The sequence below is a fragment of the Gymnodraco acuticeps genome, unplaced genomic scaffold, assembly GCF_902827175.1.
Source record: "Gymnodraco acuticeps unplaced genomic scaffold, fGymAcu1.1, whole genome shotgun sequence".
NCBI classification, from domain to species: domain Eukaryota; kingdom Metazoa; phylum Chordata; class Actinopteri; order Perciformes; family Bathydraconidae; genus Gymnodraco; species Gymnodraco acuticeps.
This window is the reverse complement of record NW_022989843.1, coordinates 1,382,698-1,403,315: the sequence shown is the minus strand read 5'-3', so window position 1 is coordinate 1,403,315 and position 20,618 is coordinate 1,382,698. Positions and strand designations below refer to the sequence as shown.

Here is a 20,618-nt window from a genome sequence, read left to right as displayed (position 1 = left end):
AGTAACATTCAAAGAGATACAAAGGTTTTTAAAATCCTCTGACACTGCAGTTAACCAGTCCCAGTTAAAATCTCCAAGTAGCACTATTTCCTTGTAGTCTAGTTGTGATAAAATATTTGCTAGTGAAGACAAGGAGTCTTTGACAGCTGAGGGGGGTCTGTAACAACTCACTACCATGACCTGTTGACCCTTTGCTACTTCTATATTTATGGCTAAAAATTCAAATTGCTTACTGATCGATTTGGAAACTAATGTGGTTACACTGAACTTATTCTTAACATAAATGGCAACGCCACCACCTTTATTAGGCCGGTCGGTACGATACACATTAAAACCATTTAAGGCAATGTCAGAGGCCAAAATAGATTTGTTTAGCCATGTTTCTGATAAAACAATGACGTCAGCGTCAGTTGAGCTCGCCCAGATATGGACAAAATCTAGTTTACCTAACAGACTGCGCACATTCAAGTGGATGAAACCCAACCCAGACCTAGCTTTAAAATCAGCAGGAGTAGCGATCTGACTACTACTACTGGGCGGACCAGGGTTAGGTTGTACATTTCCTGACAGTAATAACAAACAAAAAAACAGGCATCTTTTCCTCTTAAACGACACAAATACATTGTCATCTAATTTAGAAACACCGGAAAAGTCTGCGAGAGTGTGATTAGAGCTTAAGAAGCAGTCCTGAAGAACCATCATCGCAGGAAAATAAAAAAGACAAACATATTTTGTCGAGCAGATTGACTGTGACAAGGCAACCGGTAATTGTTTGAGCAACACATCCGAACCTTTGCAGGGGATGCCCACTGCGGGTGGCAGAACAGACCTGAATCCAGTACAGGGGCGGTTCTAGGGGGGGCCAGTGCCCCCCTAACACTGGCCTATGACCCCCCTAAAAATGAAAAGTGAAAAAAATGAAAAGATTATGATTTATTACCAGTGTTGGGCAAGTTACTTTTAAAAAGTAACTAGTAATAGTTATAGTTACTGCTCTCAAAAAAGTAACTAGTTACTTTATTAGTTACTAAATTGTAAAAGTAACTAGTAACAAGTTACTTTACTTTAAAAATAATAACAATACAAATACAAGTGTTTGTGTTGTTCTGTGGCACAGTAAGAGAAAAGACAACTCCCCATCATTGTAGCATAATGGAAACAATAACATTATGGATAGATTACCGGCCCTCAAGCGAGTACTGCAAGACATAGCCCAAGAACGCAATGGTGAGAGATCTATTGAGGCACGTGGTCTGCTGGCACAGTTGGATCTAGAATTCATTGTGCATCTTGTAACACTCCGTAAAGTGTTTGCAGAAACAACATTTCTCTCTGACATGTTACAGTCTTCATCCCTTGACCTTTCAAAGGCTGTGGATTTAGTTGGATCTTTAGTTCAGACATTGAATGACTTCAGGCAGGAGTCATTTTTTGATAACTTGTGGGATGAAGTGTTGAACATTTCTGAGCAATGTGATACTGCAATACAGCCAGCAGCAAAACGACAAAAACGACTGAGCTCTAAACTTGCTGAAAGCTTCGTACTGACTACTGTTGGACAGAGAGAGATAGAACAAGATAAACACGGGTTTCGTACAGCCTTTTTCTACCCTGTCATTGATCAGATGCTCAATGAGCTTAATAGACGGCTTTCAAACACAAACTGTGACATGATGAATAGCATCCAAGCTCTTAACTCCAAAAGTGATGCATTTCTGAAGGAAACAACTCTGTTTTCATTTGCTCCGTTGTATGATGCAAATATTGAGGACTTGGGGCATGAGCTACATCAGTTCAGCAGAATTTTAGATAGGAAAATAAAGACTGGGATGCAGAGACCTGATAGTACAGTGGAGCTTGTTCAGTTCATTGAGCCTTATAAAGAAGTGTTTTTTGAGCTCTTCAGACTCTGCAAAATAGCAGTCGCAATCCCAGTCAGTTCTGCTTCCTGTGAGCGTAGTTTTTCTACTTTGAAGCTGGTCAACACTTTTCTCAGATCCACCATAACTGATGAGAGACTGAGCAATCTGGGTCTGCTTAGTATTGAGTCAAGGAGGTCAAAGGCTTTGAATCTTGACTTATTTGTTGATCGGTTTGCCAAAAATCACAAAGACCGCAGGATTTTGTTGCTGTAATGTGACATTTTGGGAAGAAAACTACAGCCTGGGATGCAGACACCCTTATGTAAAGTAGAGATGTAACTGTTCATTGCCTTTATTTTTATATGTAAATCTGTGTGTTTTCCAGATATCACTGTTTTATGTTTATTAGAAATGTGACGGAATAGACAAAACTGATTAGTGCGCGTGCAGAACAGGTGTGCATTCTGTATTCAGTCTTCATGTTTGTTAAATAGCCTACGTGTCTGTGCTTATGGGAAATAATACATCTGAAATCTATGTTTTCTATCTATATCCATGTATTTTATTTCATTTAAAAAGTCAACATTTAAGATTTGTAGACTTTTACATTAAATCCTTTTCTGTGGATTTAAAAATGTATATTTTCTGGTACTCTTGTTGCGTAAACTTGTTGATCGGTTTGCCAAAAACCGCAGGATTTTGTTGCTGTAATGTGAGATTTTGGGAAGGAAACAACAGCCTGGGATGCAGACACCCTTATGTAAAGTAGAGATGTAACTGTTCATTGCCTTTATTTTTATATAAATATGATATGGTGTTAGTGCAAAAATGGTACTATAACTTAACAGTAATAACTATAAGATCTATCTGAAATAAATAAGTGTACTGAAAGAAATACTGTATTGCATTGTTTTCTTATGCCCAATTACTTCATACTGTCTAGTTCTCTTTTTCGTCCTGCATTTATTGTGCCCCCCTCAGAAAATAACTGGCCCCCCAGTGGCCCCCCCAGTGAAATTGGTCTAGAACCGCCACTGATCCAGTAGTCTTCTCAGAATGACTAGAGATCTTCTCATAGTCCAAAACAGTTAACAGGCACAGCAGAATCCCGATATGGGCCATTTCCCCAGACCAGCACACAGTATCCGCGATGTTCCTGGAGCAAAATCAGCACAGCAGCAAAGGACAGGCGAAAACAGCCGGTCCCTCCGTGGTATCCCCGGGGTGAAAGCAGGCCTCTGCAACAGCAGAACCAGGACAGGTGGAAAGCAGGCCCCAGCGGTGGTAAAATCCTCCTCCGCACAGCAGCACACGCCCGGTGGAAGCAGGCCAAGCCCGAAGCGTGGATCCACTCCGTCTCTCCGCGACGACTCCGGGGTAAAAACCTCTCCAGTACAGCCGTATTCTACAGGTGGGAGCAGGCCTCCATCGATCGCAGATCACAGGCAGCAAACAGGTGGAGCCGCTCCGTCTCTTCGCGACGAGCAGGCCTCCGTAAATCGCAGATCGCATGCAGCAACAGGTGGAGCCGCTCCGTCTCTTCGCGACGTCTCCGGAGGAAAAACACCTCAGTACAGCCGCACTCGACAGGTGGGAATAGGCCTCCACAGTTCGCAGACAACTAAAACTACTATTTGTATAAGCAGTAGGGGTGTAACGGTACACGTACCCGTACCGAAATTATTCGGTACGGGCCCTTCGGTTCGGTACAGGTGTGTACCGAAGTGTACCGAACGAATATAACGTTAAACGTAAAAAATTGAGAACGTGAACAACTTTTTGGAAGTAATCTCAGGTGCTGCGTCGCAGCATTCAGAGTAATTTGCTCACATTGGGTTCAACGCGTCATAGAGCGAGCAAGTCATTTAATTGGATGAGAGGCATACTATGAGAGCTGGTCAGAGGGATGCGTTCAAATGTAGTCAGTAATTTGAGGAACTGTCGAAAATTAATGGCGAACGCAGATAAAGTTGAGCTCGAAAATCCTCCAGCATCATTGAAGTCTCCGGTTTGAGAACATTTTGGTTTCGCAGTTACGTACAAGGATGAAGGACAAAGACAGGTGGACCGAACCAAAGCTGTTTGTCGGCATTGTTCAACTAAAATTGGTTACGCGGCTGGCAATACATCAAGCTAGCACACTCTTGAAAAGGCATCACCCGAACGTGAATATCACCGGTACCAAAAGAAAAAAAGACTGAAGTGCAAACCCAACTCCCGCTAGCATGTAAGCCTCCACCACTCGCAGAGAGTTCAGACCGAGCCAAAGCTGTTACAAACACCAAATATCCTTATGTTGCCATGTTAGCAAAGCGCTACCTGGCTGTATCGGCTACCTCTGTCCCTAGCGAGAGGGTGTTCTCCACAGCAGGAGACATTGTTAGTGCCAGCAGATCTGCCCTTTCGGCAAGCAATGTGGACAAGTTCATTTTTCTTTAAAAAAACATGAAAATACAATGACAAGCAAGTCCTAATGTCAACCTGGCTGCTTAGGTACTAGTGCAGTACAGTTCAAATACAGATTATTTCAGTGAATCGAAAAGCTGCACCTTAATGTTTATTTTATTTTATATTTTTTTTAGTGAAGATTCACAGTTTAATAAAAAATAAAAAACCCAAAACTAATAGTTTATGTTTTGTGAGTACTAGTAGCCTACATTAAAGTTCAAATACAGATTATTTCAGTTCATCGAAATGCTGCACCTTAATGTTTATTTTATTATATTTTGTATTTATTTGCGTGAATACATTATTCACAGTTTAATAATAATAAAAAAATATATATATATATGTTTTATTTTGTGAAAAAAAATTCTGCTGTACCGAAAACGTACCGAACCGAACCGTGACCAAAAAACCGAGGTACGTACCGAACCGAAATGTTTGTGAACCGTTACACCCCTAATAAGCAGGGATGGCTAAAAGTTTGTAAGCAGGAGAGCTAGATGCTGCTAGATGCTGCTAGATGCTGCTAGATGCTAACAGATGCCAGATGCTAACAGGTAAGTGTGAGCCTGTAGAAATTGCGACTGCCTCCAATGACAGCGTAGGTGTGAGTGAAGATGGCTTACAAGCTGAAGACTCTGTGTGTGTGATTTGCGTGAGCGTGAACACGATAGCTGAATGAAATATGTGGCTGTATCAAAGATGATCAGGATAACATTGTAAATCTTGAATATCTGGACATTTCTAAATCATGCCATGGCTACTACAATTGTTAGCATTCATCCTGATAGGTATATGATGTTATAACCACATTTATTGGCAGTATTTCCAATCGTTGTTGAGACATCTCACTCTAAACCACAACTGTGAACCTCATGGTGACATTAGAGGAAAAGTCAAGGGGTCTCCAAAGTCATGAGGATTCATCATTTGGGGAACAGCATGGACATTTCATGGATATCCATTCAATCGTGAAGGACAGACTGACATTGCCATCTCCAGTTCCATGCCTCTAGCTTGGCCACATCAACTGACCACAAATAAGAAAGGCTATCTTCTCAGCTCCAATGATCTCTTTGAGCCATTTCAATCCGGTTTCCGATTAAAACACAGCACAGAAACAGCTCTTCTCAAAATCACAAACGACCTCCTCCTCTCCTCTGACTCCGGCAACCTTAACATCCTCATCCTCCTCGACCTCACCGCAGCATTCGACACCATCAACCACGCCATCCTGCTGTCCCTCCTCGAATCATCACTCAACATCACCGACACTGCACTCTCCTGGCTGAAATCCTAACTCACCGACAGACATCAGTTTATCAACATCAACAACTGCACCTCCTCCACTGCTCCTCTGTCCCAAGGCGTCCCCCAGGGTTCGGTGCTTGGCCTCCTCCTCTTCATCCTCTACATGCTCCCTCTTGACAAAATAATTAGTCGCCACAACCTTCAATTTCACTGCTACGCCGATGACATCCAACTTTATATCTCAACAAAAACCATCACCCCCACAACACACTCCACTCTCACCAACTGTCTCTCAGAAATAAAAGCATGGATGCAAACAAACTATCTCCAACCCCCCCCCATCCACAACCTCGGAGTCATCTTCGACAGTCAGCTCAAATTCAACCACCACATCAATCACATCACCAGGACCGCCTTTTTCCACCTCAAAAACATTGCCCGTCTCCGCCCATCCCTCTCCTCCTCTGCTGCTGAAACCCTGATTCATGCATTCATCACTTCACGACTCGACTACTGCAATAGCATCCTCTACGGCAGGGGTGCCCACACTTTTTGGGCTGGTGAGCTACTTTTGAAATGACCAGCTCACAGAGGTCTACCAACCAAAAATAAAATCCCAAATTGCAAGGGTTGCTGAATAACACGTTTTATTTATACATGGGATAATAGGGCTGCAACAAACGACTAATTTGATAATCGATTAATCTATCGATTAATGAAACGACTAATCGACTATTCGGACTATTACTGTATGCCTTGCACAATTTCTCAAACCCTCTTGTTTAGCCATCAACTTTTAGATTTAGCTTGAGGTTGTTTTAGGCATGTGGAAACTAACAATGAAGACAATAAAGATGAATACTTGATTCAAAAATACATATATTATTAAATTAACAAATTGTGAACAAAACTAACATTGCTTTTTATTTAAATTAAATAAATAATATTTCACATCAAAAGAAACAACAATGTTTTAACAAATCGTATTAAACAATCTGATGACAGAACTGTGAACAGAATAGCTGAAACTTTAACAAAATAAAGAGTAACTCAGTTTCCTATAATCATTAACCCATGTTTGAATCATTGAGTTAACTGCGTGTGTTGCTGCTAGCATACATAACACCTGACGTGGAAACGTTACTCGTGGATGGAGCTACAGAGCTGCTAGAAAGACAGTGGAACCCGGTGCATTCCTCCGTCTGGATGTGGTGCACTTTTGCTAAATGTTTAGACACATTGCTCGTGTTACCGCCCTCACATGCTGAACTCTCTTGGCAAGGAGCATTGTCCACCTCAAGACGGGTAACATTTAACCACACCTTGGAGCGCTTCTCTCCGCCATCTCCTCCGTGTGTTGCTGCTTGTAGCAGCCGCGTGTGTGTAAACTGCCCCGCCCCCTCGCGCACAGACGGGAGAGAGAGAGATCTCGTCTCGATTGGAAAGATCGAAAATACACCGACATTTGTTTGTCTTTTTGCATGTTAGAAACGAGTTGGCGACACTAAGATTGCGAGATAATATTTGTGTAGCAATAATACATGACCTTTCTCTTTCTCAACTCGCAGGGAAGTCGCTGTCAGCCTTGTGAACACTCCGATAATGCCTCTCCACGTTACCTTTCTTTGGCAGAGCGACGCTTGCTTTACAAATAAGGCAAATAACCTTTCAATGTGACATCACAAACAAATATTCTTCCTCCCATTCTGGGTGGAAGTGGTTTGTCTTTAGCTTTTTGCTCGGTCCCGCACTCATTTTGTTGTTTGTCTCTTGTTTGTCTCTTTAACTTAATTTGAGTTTTCCCGGCACTTGACTGATTTTGTATCGCTTTGCATTCTGGGTTAACAGACTGGAAAGCGATAGGTCGCTTTTTCTGTCAATCAAGTAAACTCCTGAATTAAGTGGTAGGGAGGAGGGATCAAAACCTGTTTTGTCTATTTTAACGGAACAGGATTTTTTTTTTTATGAATGACTCGCGATCTACCAGCATTGCCCCCGCGGTCGACGTACTGGGCACCTCTGCTCTACGGCATACCATCCAACCTAATCAATAAACTCCAACATATCCAGAACTCTGCTGCCCGCCTCCTCACCCACACCCGTTCCCGAGACCACATCACTCCCATCGTCCAGAACCTCCACTGGCTCCCCGTCCGTCAAAGAATCAACTTCAAAGTCCTCCTCATTACTCACAAAGCCCTCAACAATCAGCCCCCCCCCCCCTACCTCACAGACCTGCTGCACCACCACGCCCCTTCCCGCTGCCTCCGCTCATCAGAAGCCAACCTCCTATCCATCCCCACCCGCACCAATCAACGGACCTGGGGGGACAGAGCCTTCTCCGTCGCTGCCCCCTCCCTCTGGAACTCACTCCCCCAACCCATCAGAGACTGCACTGACCTCACCACCTTCAAAAAACTCACAAAAACTCACCTCTTCAATCTGGCTTTTAATGTGTGATTGTTTTGTATTATTTGACTTTAACTTTAACTTTAACTATATATTTATTTGTTGTTCCTTCCTTTTCCCTTCACTATATCTGTAAAGCGTCTTTGAGCACCTGTAAAAGCGCTAACAAATTAAATCTATTATTATTATTATTATTATTATTATTATCTTGAGAGCAGAATATGTCATTTGAAATCCTTTTAAAAGCGAAACAGTAGCACCTTTCTACCTTCACACTGATAAAAAACGGTACGTATATTCCCCTGTGGTGCTGCAGTGATATTCGTCTTCTTCACCTCCAACTAACTTTCAGTCTGTCTCTGACTTTTTCAGATTTGAAGCATGCCCCAATGTCACCGCTGAGGTGTATATGCGCGCATACCTGACTCCATGCATCAATGACTGTGGGACGTATGGACAGTGCAAGCTTCTACGCACAAACAACTATCTTTATGCTGCCTGTGAATGCAAAGCAGGTAAGAACTTCCCTATAAAATCTGTAAATCATGTTCAGTGTATTCTTCAGGCTCACATGGAGAGCTTGTTTTCTCCTTCTCTGCTGATTTGATTCAGTGCACACTTTGAATGTGCACTGAATTCAGATTAGGTGGTCTATTTATGTCATCTTTGATTCTATTTCAATGTACGCTTTTTGAAATTCTATTTGCATTTACTGCCCAGTTATGGAAGCCGGTTACCAACAAAGCATAGCAAGTTGTTTGATAGAAGTCGATGAATAGTTGTACACATTTGGTGTACTACGTTGTCTTTAATTATTAATCACTAATTAATTATCAGCAAAAAGCGTGACCATGAATAAATAAGTGAAAGTGATTTTCACCAGTCAAAAGCTTTTTTGCATACAAGATAAGATATTACTTTATGTAAGGGAATTAGGTCATCACTGCTGCAAATATTTTTTAATTAGTTTGAACATACATCATGCAGTGTGACAAGTGAATGGGAGACAGCAAAGTTAAATGGGACAGGTATCTTTTCAGAATTGACCTAGCAATACTGCGATCAAAGTGCCGCTGTTGAATGAGTCATTCAGCGGCCAGGTATTAATCTTCTAATATAAGCCAATAATACACCCTCTTAATTACGAACAGCATTTCAATAAAAGCTGAGCTTATGAAACTAAACAAAGCGCATCCTCTGGGGCTTTTTAAAAAATCCTGCCTTTGATGTTCTTTTATCAGAGCTGCTTTCTCTTCAGTTCAATTCATTGTCATACTTCATATGTGTGACTGCTTCCTGGCAGGCGCTTTGCATTCAGCACTTGCCCTTGCCCCGTCTCACACTGCAAACTCTCCGTTCAACAGTGCTCACAAATATTTAATTCACACTGTCGTATCTAATCCAGCCATTTTTGAAGATTGAATTAAAGAAGCAGAGCAGGGGTGTTTTTTCTCTAGATGAGTTCACACCAGGAGACTTGGTTAGAAAATAAACAACCTCTCATTTATCTGTTTTGATTGTTTTTCACAGAAATTTCTTTTTTTATAAGGGCCCATGGAGCATTCATCTTGTCAAGAGATACATTTTTAAATACTTAAAATTCTAAAGGGTTAAAGCTTCAAGACAACTTTCTTAAAGTCTATTCACAGTTTTTGGGAAGTCAGAAACCATTTTAACTCAAGTTTCTCTTTTCCAACCTTAAAAAGCCTGGGAACACAAAAGCTTTCTTCTCTCTTAGATGTCTAGTTTCTCAGATCATCATACAGTGTAGTACTGACTGTGTGTCTGTGTGTTAGGTTGGGAGGGCTGGGGATGCACAGACAACTCGGAGGCTTACTCCTACAGCTTCCAGCTCCTCTCCACCCTGCTGCTCTGCCTCAGTAACCTGATGTTTGTCCCGCCGGTGGCCATCGCCATCCGGAGCCACTACCTGCTGGAGGCTTCAGTCTACATCTTCACCATGTTCTTTTCCACTGTGAGTGACTGTCACACAAACACAGTGGCACATGTTCCATCCACTAATAATAACAAAGTAGACCTAAAAAGATGTTTGGGTCTGATAATAGCACAAACAGTAGGAAAGATGCATTATTGGTTTACTTTGCATGGAAAAACTAATCTTGATATCTGTCAGTAGACTGCAAACTACAACACATGGCTGCAAACATTAGACATTTTAAAATATAACAAACCGGTATATGCTTTGTACATGTTTAGTGAGGATAGATAATGTATGCAACATATTTGTTTGGCTTCATTCATACCAACCAGACGCCTGCTTGAAATGTTTTGGTTGAAAATACAAGTTAAGAAAGACAGTAATTTACTATCACTTTGTTAAAGAAACAAGAGTTGTATATATATTTTTAGAAACTATTAAAGCATTTACAAACACAAATTCACGTGTTCCCAGAAAGTTATCAGCATGTGACAGTGGTGGTTAAAATAACAATTTTAGATCTAAATCAAGGCCAAATAAAAAAGGCTCACCACATGAAGATAGTCTAGCGAAGGCAACAACCAGAGCATAGCATTCAGCTCTTCATACAATGATGTACATGTCAGCTCTTGTTATGGAATCATTTCATAATAAATAACTTTACTAATCCAATTCCTGATGTATCTGTCACATCTTCTTGTGTGTAATACCGCTCACTGCCTTCTCCCTCTCCTCTGACAGTTCTACCATGCGTGTGATCAGCCGGGTATTGTGGTCTTCTGCATCATGGAGTACGACGTGCTGCAGTTCTGTGACTTCCTCGGCTCGCTGATGTCAGTGTGGGTCACTGTCATTGCGATGGCCAGGCTAAAGTCCATCATCAAACAGGTAGGCACCTACTGTAGATCTCATTATACTTAAAGGGAAGTCAAGTGACATTTTGACTATAATTAAATGTATTATGTCAACAGATTTCACATAACTGTATAAGGTTAGTTAAAAAGCAATAATATGAAGTTTAAAAAAAACAATTAGGTTCAACTTATATAATATTATTGCTTTCAACTAACTGATATATACTACTGATATCTGATTCTGATAACTTAATACAGTTATGTTTAATCTGTTGACATAATACATTTAATTAAAGTCAACCATTCAGTTTCACTATTTTAATGGAGCTGTATTCTTACCTAATATTCCAACTAATGGCCACTTTTGTTTCCAAGGCAGTTGAGTTCACTACATAACATGCCCAGAATTCAAGTGGATGAGGTCATTAAAGTGTCCCCCCACAAAAAACCCAGATTGTGTCTCTAAACAGAGTTATATCCTTTCTAAACAGAAACTCAAGACTGGTTAGATTTGCTTGTGCAGACATCAATAATTAGACATCAATAGACCATGCCTGTCCACTGTCATGCGTTTATTATGACAGCACCGAGACTGAGAGGTCAACATTAGCGGTCGACAACTTGAAAACGATGAAATAAACAGGGATTAGAGGATGCACAAGTAGAGCTGTGAAGGAGAAAATATAAATGAGTACCACATATGCCCAAATGTGTAGTTATTAATCAGAAGATCAATGTGTTAGAATCAGCAATGCCTAGTGCTAAATTCTCCGGTTGTTGACATATTGCGGTGGATAACAGTAAACACTAACAGGTGCACCTTCTCCCTATGTCGCTCCCTGGCTGCCCACCAAGATGGAGCAGTCTCAGGGAAAGTGTGTGTGTGTGTGTGTGTGTGTGTGTGTGTGTGTGTGTGTGTGTGTGTGTGTGTGTGTGTGTGTGTGTGTGTGTGTGTGTGTGTGTGTGTGTGTGTGTGTGTGTGTGTGAGTGTGTGTGTGTGTGTGTGTGTGTGTGTGTGTGTGTGTGTGTCTACCCCTCCCTCTGTCCATAAATGAGACAGAGGGAGGGGTAGAGGGGGCGGAGTAGTGGGAGGGAGGGAGAGTATACAAACATCTGCTGTCCTCTAGAGTTTTCATTTTTTGCTGAGCACTGCAGTCACTAATCAAATCGCACATGTCAGGACTGGCAAGTGGAGTTGTGTGTTTGTGTAATAGATGGAGACTGTGTGTGTGTGTGTGTGTGTGTGTGTGTGTGTGTGTGTGTGTGTGTGTGTGTGTGTGTGTGTGTGTGTGTGTGTGTGGTCTAGCATTACTATACTTGTGGGGACCTAAATCTGTTTACATAGTCACGTGTGGGGACTCGCCTCCCTTATGGGGACAAATTGGAGGTCCCCATGAGGGGAATAATTAATTTTAGGGTGAAGACTTGGTTAGGTTTAGGATTAGGGTTAGGGTTAGGGTTAGGGTTAGGCATGTGTTGGTTATGGTTAAGGTTAGGATAAGTCTCCAGGAAATGCATGTAAGTCAATGTAATGTCCCCTGAAGTGATGTATACATGGTATGTGTGTGTGTGTGTGTGTGTGTGTGTGTGTGTGTGTGTGTGTGCGTGTGTGTGTGTGCGTGTGCGTGTTTGTTGTCTGTGTATGTGCGTGTTGATTTGTTTGTTTATGTCCATGACCGCAGTAGAGGGCAAAGGACCCAGGAGCACCTCATACATGTAGTGTTTTGTTTGTATGTGACTTTTAGACCTCCAAAGGCTGAAAAGTCATCACAATTATGTCAGCAGAATATCTAACAACAACATTTTGTCTTCAGTAGAATTGTTTTATCTTAATTTGCTGAAGGTCATTGCCTCAGAATCATATAAATCAAACAGGATAATTATGTTTAATATCATTTTGATCTAATCTTTGTCTGTTTGTGAACTCTTTTATTGAGCTGTTATGGTACCTTGTCCTCACCAAAGTTATTGCTGAGATCTGCGTAAAACCATAAAACAATAGTGTTCAGACAATCAAAACATTTAAGACAGACTTTTTTAACCACATGAGGTTAAACCGAAGTAAACACAGCTGAAAGATGTTGCCAAGAAAAATACATTTACAAGCACAGTTGCGGGAATTATGCTATGTCAAAGTTGAACCTCTTGGACTGTAAGAAGTGAAAATAGTCACTGTGTCAACCATTGGCTTGTCACAGGATAAGGCATATTTAAGCTACCAAAATGTTAGCATTATCTTTGATGAACTAAAAAACATTAAGGGAAAGGAAATCAGGTGAGAAGTATAGGTTTATTTCTCATAGACTCTCATAGACTAGACCTCTATATAATCTGACTTTCAAGGGGTTCATCTACAGCTCCTGGTACTATTAGGCAATGTCCTCCCCTATGTCTCCCCCTTCCACTACTGTACCTCTCAAAGAAGGCACTCTCTGGTCCAACAAAATAATGATGCAGTTTAAAGGCACCTCTGCAATGGCTCCAGATTTCAGAGCTGGAGGGAGCATCTTGACAAAACGTGATGGATATATAAAACAGCCATTTTAGGTTTTGATGTTATTTTTTGTTTTCTCTTTCAAGTTAGCTCATATAACAATACAGAAACACAATGTCTTGCTATTATTACATGTTTATTTTTATTATGGGGAAGAGATGGTGAAGACAAGGTCATAAATGTATCCATTGACTATGAAATTAGATTAAAGCTTTTCGTAATTAAGAGGGTGTATTATTGGCTTATATTAGGAGATTAATACCAGGCCGCTGTATGACTCATTCAACAGCGGCCCATTTGATCGCAGTATTATAGGTTTTACCTTGCTGTCTCCCATATGCTCTTCACTATCTTAGTGTTCCCAACATTTATTTGCCCTATTCTTTACTAAGCATGGTCCTTGTAACACAATGTATTGAGGCACTGGCATTGGACATGTTGTAATCCATATGTACTACAGTCTTTATTACTGCATATAAGTAAGCATGAAAACATATGTGGCAGACAGAAATAGACTTTGTACTAGGATTCCCGAAGGCTTGTCTGTCACAGCCACAGATAATAATTCATTACAGCTAAACCTCAAGCCTGCATACAATACACATGCATGTTATGGCGCCCCTGTCTGATCCATGGTGCAGTATGACTGATGACTCGTGCTGCCCAGAGTCCTCGGGCTGCTCCACGCTGCTCCTCTCCTTCTCCGTCTGTGCCAATTATTCCTGCTCTCCTGCAGCACAGGTCTTCCCTTTCCGTCTCCAAAATCCCCAATTCCTCCTCACGTGCCCTTCCAGACTGAAGAAAGCAGACCTCAGGCATCCTGCACAGGCTTAAGTTCTCCCAAAGCTGTGCAGCCCAGTTTATTGATTTTTTTCCCTCTCACTTTATTTCTTTCATATCCTGTGGCTTTATGTCAAATTGTGAGCTTGACCAAAAAAGTTACTTCTTTTGCAAGTGTTTTTTTTATTTTTTTATTACTGGGGCTCTCAGTCATTAAATAAAGTTCAGTTGGTGTATCGTTCTGCAAACACTTCATCGGATCTCTGTTATTTTATGCACTGATGACACGCTTACTTAATAGCAGGCTTTTAACTTGACTTTTACACATTTGTGAAAAGCCTGGTCTTGTAGAAGCTGTTAACATTACAGGATATGGTTGGGATGTTTTCTTTATCAATGGATACCAAATATATTGTGCTATTACGAGGACAAAAAGTCCAGTTTTGAATTGAACGGGAGTTCATGTGCATTTGTTGAGGACTGCAGATAAATCAACTGCATGCCACACTGTATATGAGATTGAGTCATAAGAATACGCTTTATCAAGCTCTGACAACACAAACAGCACCTAAATGTTTTAACTTTAATTAATAGGATCAAATGATTGGTGTTGGTTATTTCAGGGAGGGATTACGTACTGCGATCCTCAGACTCTGGCATACTTTCAATTGCCCTTTCCTGTCTCCGCACTTTTTAGGGATTGTGCATCAGTGTTGCTGCCCAAACCTTCTAGGACTCCCTCCCTGCTGAAATCCATAACGCCCCTTCTCTAGACATCTTCAAATATACCCTGGAAACTCATCTGTCTAAAATAGCCTTCCAACCTTAGTTACTCATCCCCCTGCACTCACAGACAACGCCACACTACGCCTCATCTGCCTTATGTCTCCTTGTCTGTTTTCTTCTATTTGAGACATTTACATTTTGAATTGTTTATTTCAAGTCTTTTAATTTCTCCAATGCCTTGTCTTTTTATGCTGCTGCAACGCAAACATTTCCCAAATTGGGATCAATAAAGTACTTTTTATCTTGTCTTATCTTATCTTCTCTGTGTTCCAATGTACCTAGAGTGTGTTTTGGCGCTAAATAAATGTATGTAATTTATTATTTATTTATTTGTTGATAATAGAGAAACAATTGAATATGTCAAGCTATTTTAATTCTCCTTTACTGTAGTTTTCCATTTCTTACTAATTGACTTACACACACAAGGCATTTTCCCTGCCCGTTTGTGCTACATTCCAGCTTTTCTGTAGCAACACAGTTACAGCTACAATGGACCTCCATGAATGTAGCAGGTGTGTTAAAAAAAGTTGAACCCGCATCCGAAAAACAGGACACAGGTGCAGAAAGAAAGAAAGAAGATGTAGTTCCACATTTAGTAACTGACAATCGTGTCCGGGTGTTTTAGTAACCGTCAGTCATTTCTAAAAGACTTCGAAGGTTTTGTCGCCATTTTTATACAATGTCAGGAGGAAATTACATTTGTGACAGTTTTACTCTCTCCAAAACCACTGATGTGTTGTGTCCTGAACACACAACTATCCTGTTATTTACCAAGGCAGTAACAGTGTCAGTGGAGTTTATGGAGGGCTGTTATTGATCCATGTGTTTTTTGTCAAGGTGCTGTATCTGCTGGGGGCGATGTCTCTGTCTATGGCTCTGCAGCTAGACCGTCACGGTCTGTGGAACCTGCTGGGACCCAGCCTGTTTGCCCTGGGCATCATGGCTGTGGCATGGGTAAGGACTACTCTTGTATTTACTGCATAGTAGAAGACTAGACAAGAACAACAGAGCTAAAAGCTGATTTATTCCATATTGAGTTCATCTGCATTTAAAAACGGTATAATTGCAAAAATGAACCATTCCAAGTTTAACCAGTTCATTGGAATATACCAATAATAAAGGCATGTAATCAAGGTGTTACTCTTTGTAACACACAGTATGCTCTTGTATGACAAAATTATAAATATAGGCTTCTTAATCTTCTCGAGGTAAAGACAGACTTTCCTCTTAGAAAATGTTACTACTTACAGCGTGTGGTCTACAAGGGATGACAGATGATTCATTTGAATACATGAAGTGTGTTTGACATTCGTAGACAAGCTTGTTGAAACATGCAGATGAAATGTGTCAGCGCTGTTCATCTATTGTTCCTCATGCTAGTAAGTGTAAAAGGATTTAAAACATCATTTAAGATTAGTGCTGGAGCATGGCTAAAAACGGTGTGTTTCTGACCAGTGAAGCTATTTTACATTAGTATGGAAGGGGCTTTAAAAGTTGTGCAGCCTGTGGGTATTAGTCATGGGTTGTAGTTTCATTATAAGTCAGCTTGTACTTCCACTGACTCTTCTCCGAGTCATAATGTGCTCCCTGAACTGAAAAGATAAAAAATAATAGTCTTTCAGGCAAGGTTCTTGGAAAAAAGCCTTTAACACCAAACCCTCTAACATGAGTTTGAAAACAAGGTTTGTGGCTTCCTTGGAGAAAGCTTTGCTCTGAATAAAGTGTGGGAGTTGTAGCACTGTGAATGATCTTTCTATGAGCTGCAGGATCCTACACAAACTGTGGGAGATAAAGTAATGTTACAATTCCTACATGTAAATCATCCAGTTTAAGGACACAATATATTTGACCATAGAGATGATTTAGATTTAGATTAACAGCAGTGCTTCAGGATTCATGCAGGGCACTAGTTTATCATTCAAATGTGAGTGCATTTGGAGTTTACATAAAGCCATTGGCTTCAACTATTTTGCTCTTTTTCCTTATAAGCTCTAGCATATTTGTAGAGAGCTTGTTGACATATGTTATTTGACAAATGTAAAACATAATGTTCTGGTTTACTGCTACTTTAATTATCAAATAAAGGACTAAATGCAAAAACAATACTTTTATGAAAAAAAGAAAGCAGTAAAATAAAGTCTCAAACACAGCGTTTTTATCTACGTACGACGATGACCTACAAGCCTCCTGACCACAGTATTTAAATAAGCACAGCAACTTAAAACATAAAATGCAAGTTATGCTACTGTTTCAAATGTTTAAAGTAACACTTGCTCGAGCTTTGATTACGCACCACTTCATAATTTATCAACAGTTCAATAGTCTGCATCTCAATCCCTCAGTTTGAGTGCTGCACATTTTCTACAAGAGCCCTTTCATTTCAACTTGTCATGTTTTTGCAAAGCCTGGCATTCCGAATGTTCCCAGACACAACCGAATTAGATCAGTCAAGTGAAGGGCACCAGCGTCTGCTGCTCAGCTCTGCAGACGCTTCATGAGCAGTAAGAAGGAGGGGAGAAGTTCAAATCTGTCAATGCCAAAAATCCCTAACTCAAACTAAACAAGGTCCCTGACTTGTATACATGACAAGACCATTTTTTAGTTTTAACCAAAAAATGATGCAGTTTCTAAGGGACCGAGTTCCTTGAATTTGCTTAACATAGATTATTAGCAATGAAATAAAATGCATACATCATCAAGTCATTTTATGGTCAATTAGAACAATTTTACTGCCAGAATACATGTCATAATTTGTGTCTTTCATGAACAACTTACTTGGCAATGTCCGGATTCTTACTGGTAAAACAATCTAATGCAAGCAATCAGTGTTTATGAACCGATGAAAATAGAGTCTGAAATCAATAATGAAGCATTCTCTAAACGCTGTTTAGAAAGAAACTAGATGCACGTCTCTCTGTGCTACATGTTCAGCAAAGATTGAGTAAATGTTCTGTTTTATACAAATTGAGACATTGTATACAGTTAGTACCAAGAATAAATAAAAAATATAGCAAAAGCTGTGACGCCCAATTGCTGATGACCAATTGAAAGCATCTATCAGCTGATTATGATCCTTGTGATGTACTAGGCTGCAGCAGTAGTCATGAATGCTAATTTCAGGCAATAAAGCAGAGATTTATGAAAAATCCGACCCTCTGTTCCTCCATTCAAAGTAAACTGCCTGGTGGTCCATCACTCACATCCCATTGGTCTCCATTTTTTAATGTCTGTGCCATGTGTGATCTCCCACTTCAATAACCTGTTTTGACATGAAATGTGTTCAAAGAAGGAGGAAGATTAAACATGGTGACCAGTGCGCAATAAACTTTATGGGTGCCTTAGTTTCCGAATCATTTTATGGAAATAAATGTATAGCAGATGTTGTTTCGTACTAATTGTCTTTGAAAGGACTTTAGAATTGGAGATTTGTTTACAATGTCTTAAACTCAATTTTAGCTTTTTGTGCAGATCGACCAAATCTCAACAAACTAATGTTGACTGGCACTTTAAATGTCCAGTTTTACTATACATTACTTTAAACGCGACACTGTTTCGTGGTGGACACGTTTGTTATACTCTCATTTACCTGTGTAACGTAAAGCCCAGAGGAGCATAACCCCATTTTCAATCAGTAATGAACTGGCTCTCTGATCATAAATACAAAAACACATTTTCTTTCTGTTTCTATGCGGTTGTTACAGGTAGTTAAAGAATTGGGAAAATATATTGGGAAAATATGTTCATGGGTAAACAAATAGATCTCAGTATTTGAAGTTTTTTGGCATTGTGCAGTTATTTCCTGGAAATGACTCTTCTTGCTAAAATGTGATGACAGGTGTGCTTTGAAATGAACAAATGGAAAAAGAAAAAAGAATGAAAAGCCCTCTGTTCAACAGAGTTTCATGATGTTACTGACATTGGAACTAAAGTCAATTAAAGAAAAGAAAACCTAAATTCAACCAACTCCACTTCTCTATTATTATGCTCTTTGTCAGTGTAATTTCATAGCTCAAATAGATTACCATTTGCAACTTCAGATTGGATGAATAACAGGTCCTAAAACATTGTTTTATGTGTGTTGACCTGTCAGACGGTGCGCACCATCCGTCGGCGGCGTTGCTACCCGCCCACCTGGAAGCGCTGGGTGTTCTTCCTGTTCCCGGGCACCATGATCGCCACCTCCGCCGTGGCCCTCTACGCCTTTGTGGAGACAGAGGAGAACTACTTCTACATCCACAGCATCTGGCACATGCTGATCGCAGGGAGCGTCGGCTTCCTCCTCCCGCCTCGCGCCAAGCCTGACGCCAAGGTGACCCCGCTGAAGCGTAGGCGAGGCTGCGGCTATCAGCTGTGCGTTAATGAGCACGAGGAGCTGGGTCTGGTGGACCCCGCCATCATCTCCATCAACAGCATCTGCACCAGCTGATAAACTCCCCACTCCCAGCCTTTTAGCTTAGAGACACTTCATTGCCTTCTTTTACTTGGGAAATTCACAGACGGAAATTAAGCCACAGAACTTGAAAAAGCAATGTAAATATTGTAATGCAGATGTGACACATTGGATTTCTTTTTTTGGTTGTAATTGTTATGGTTATTACTATCAATACAACTGTAATTATTATTATCTATAGTTAGAGTTGTTCTGATGAATTGTGGGGGTACAGTGACACACTGTTGTTTGTGAATATGTATTTAAAGTCAAAGCTGAAACACTGCTGCTATCTGACGGTGACTGTAAAACTGCTTCTGTTGGTTATTTATTGGTGGTCTTGTGAACAGGCCAGTTATTGTACTGTTGGGGGCACAGATCAGGGGAGAAGTGGGGGGTCATTAATCAAGGGCACAGCTTTTCTGGAATTCTTTTGAAATATATCTTTTGCACTGAGACACAAAAATGTTATTCTGTACATTTTTATAACAATATAAACTACAGTGTGCATCACAAATGTAAAACCTAGTTGTCTTGTGGAATGTTAGACAGTCTTTTGCAATTACAATGTATCGCTTTTACACGAATGTGCAGATGTGGAACAGTTTCAAAGTTCAGTTGTCTGTTGAAAGAAAAGAGGAGAGGATTATTTAAAAGACCTCAAACCAAGACCTCACTTCCCTGTTCTTTTCTGACAGGACCTGTGTGACACCACATTCATAAACAATAAATGTTTCCTTTCTTGCCTCAGTATCACTTCTGCTTTCGGAGCTTTTAAAATGTAGTGCAACTGTTGAATCTCCCACAAAGACATCATATTGCAATCCCTGCCCTAATGGAAACCAGTTGTACTCAGACAGTGAGATGAGACGCTGTCAACAACATCCTCCCAGGAATAGAGTGAGAGATGAATAATTCTCTAACAAAGCAGCAGTATGAAGGCAGCTTCAGAGCATACTGTTGATATGAAACCGCTGTCTTATATAAGGAATATGGCTCTTCGTGTATGCCTGTTTAGATGTGATCCATTGGCAGATCCACAGGATTTTTCATCCGTGTGTGTATTCTTTTTCTATCAAGTTATATCAGGAAGATGAACAAATTCATTATTTTTAATAAGCTAGGATTGGAGGTTGTACCTGGCCTTGACAACAAACCAATACACACATGATAGAGTGTGCTAGTGGGTCTGTGAGGCTGTTCTTAAAGGGGACATATTATCCTCATTTCCTGGTTCGTACATATATTGGGTTTCTATTAGAATATGTTGACATGCTTTAATATAAAAAAACACATGATTTTTCCCCATACTGGTTCCCCATAAGATTATTCACCTTCTGTCTGAAATCCTCCATTTAAGCCCCCCTCC

At 40.5% G+C, this 20,618-nt stretch overlaps 1 protein-coding gene across 1 annotated transcript in view; it reads left to right on the top strand.

Moving 5' to 3' along the window:
• tmem8b (transmembrane protein 8B) overlaps positions 1-19,999 on the top strand; it is a 49,550-nt gene extending 29,551 nt beyond the window's left edge. The window contains exons 9-13 of the mRNA XM_034236361.1: positions 8,340-8,482; positions 9,764-9,942; positions 10,648-10,794; positions 15,658-15,774; positions 18,911-19,999. Of these exons, the coding sequence (XP_034092252.1) occupies positions 8,340-8,482; positions 9,764-9,942; positions 10,648-10,794; positions 15,658-15,774; positions 18,911-19,246 (922 nt within the window). The 3' untranslated portion in view covers positions 19,247-19,999. The remainder of the gene's footprint in view (positions 1-8,339; positions 8,483-9,763; positions 9,943-10,647; positions 10,795-15,657; positions 15,775-18,910) is intronic.
• Positions 20,000-20,618: the final 619 nt, after the last annotated feature.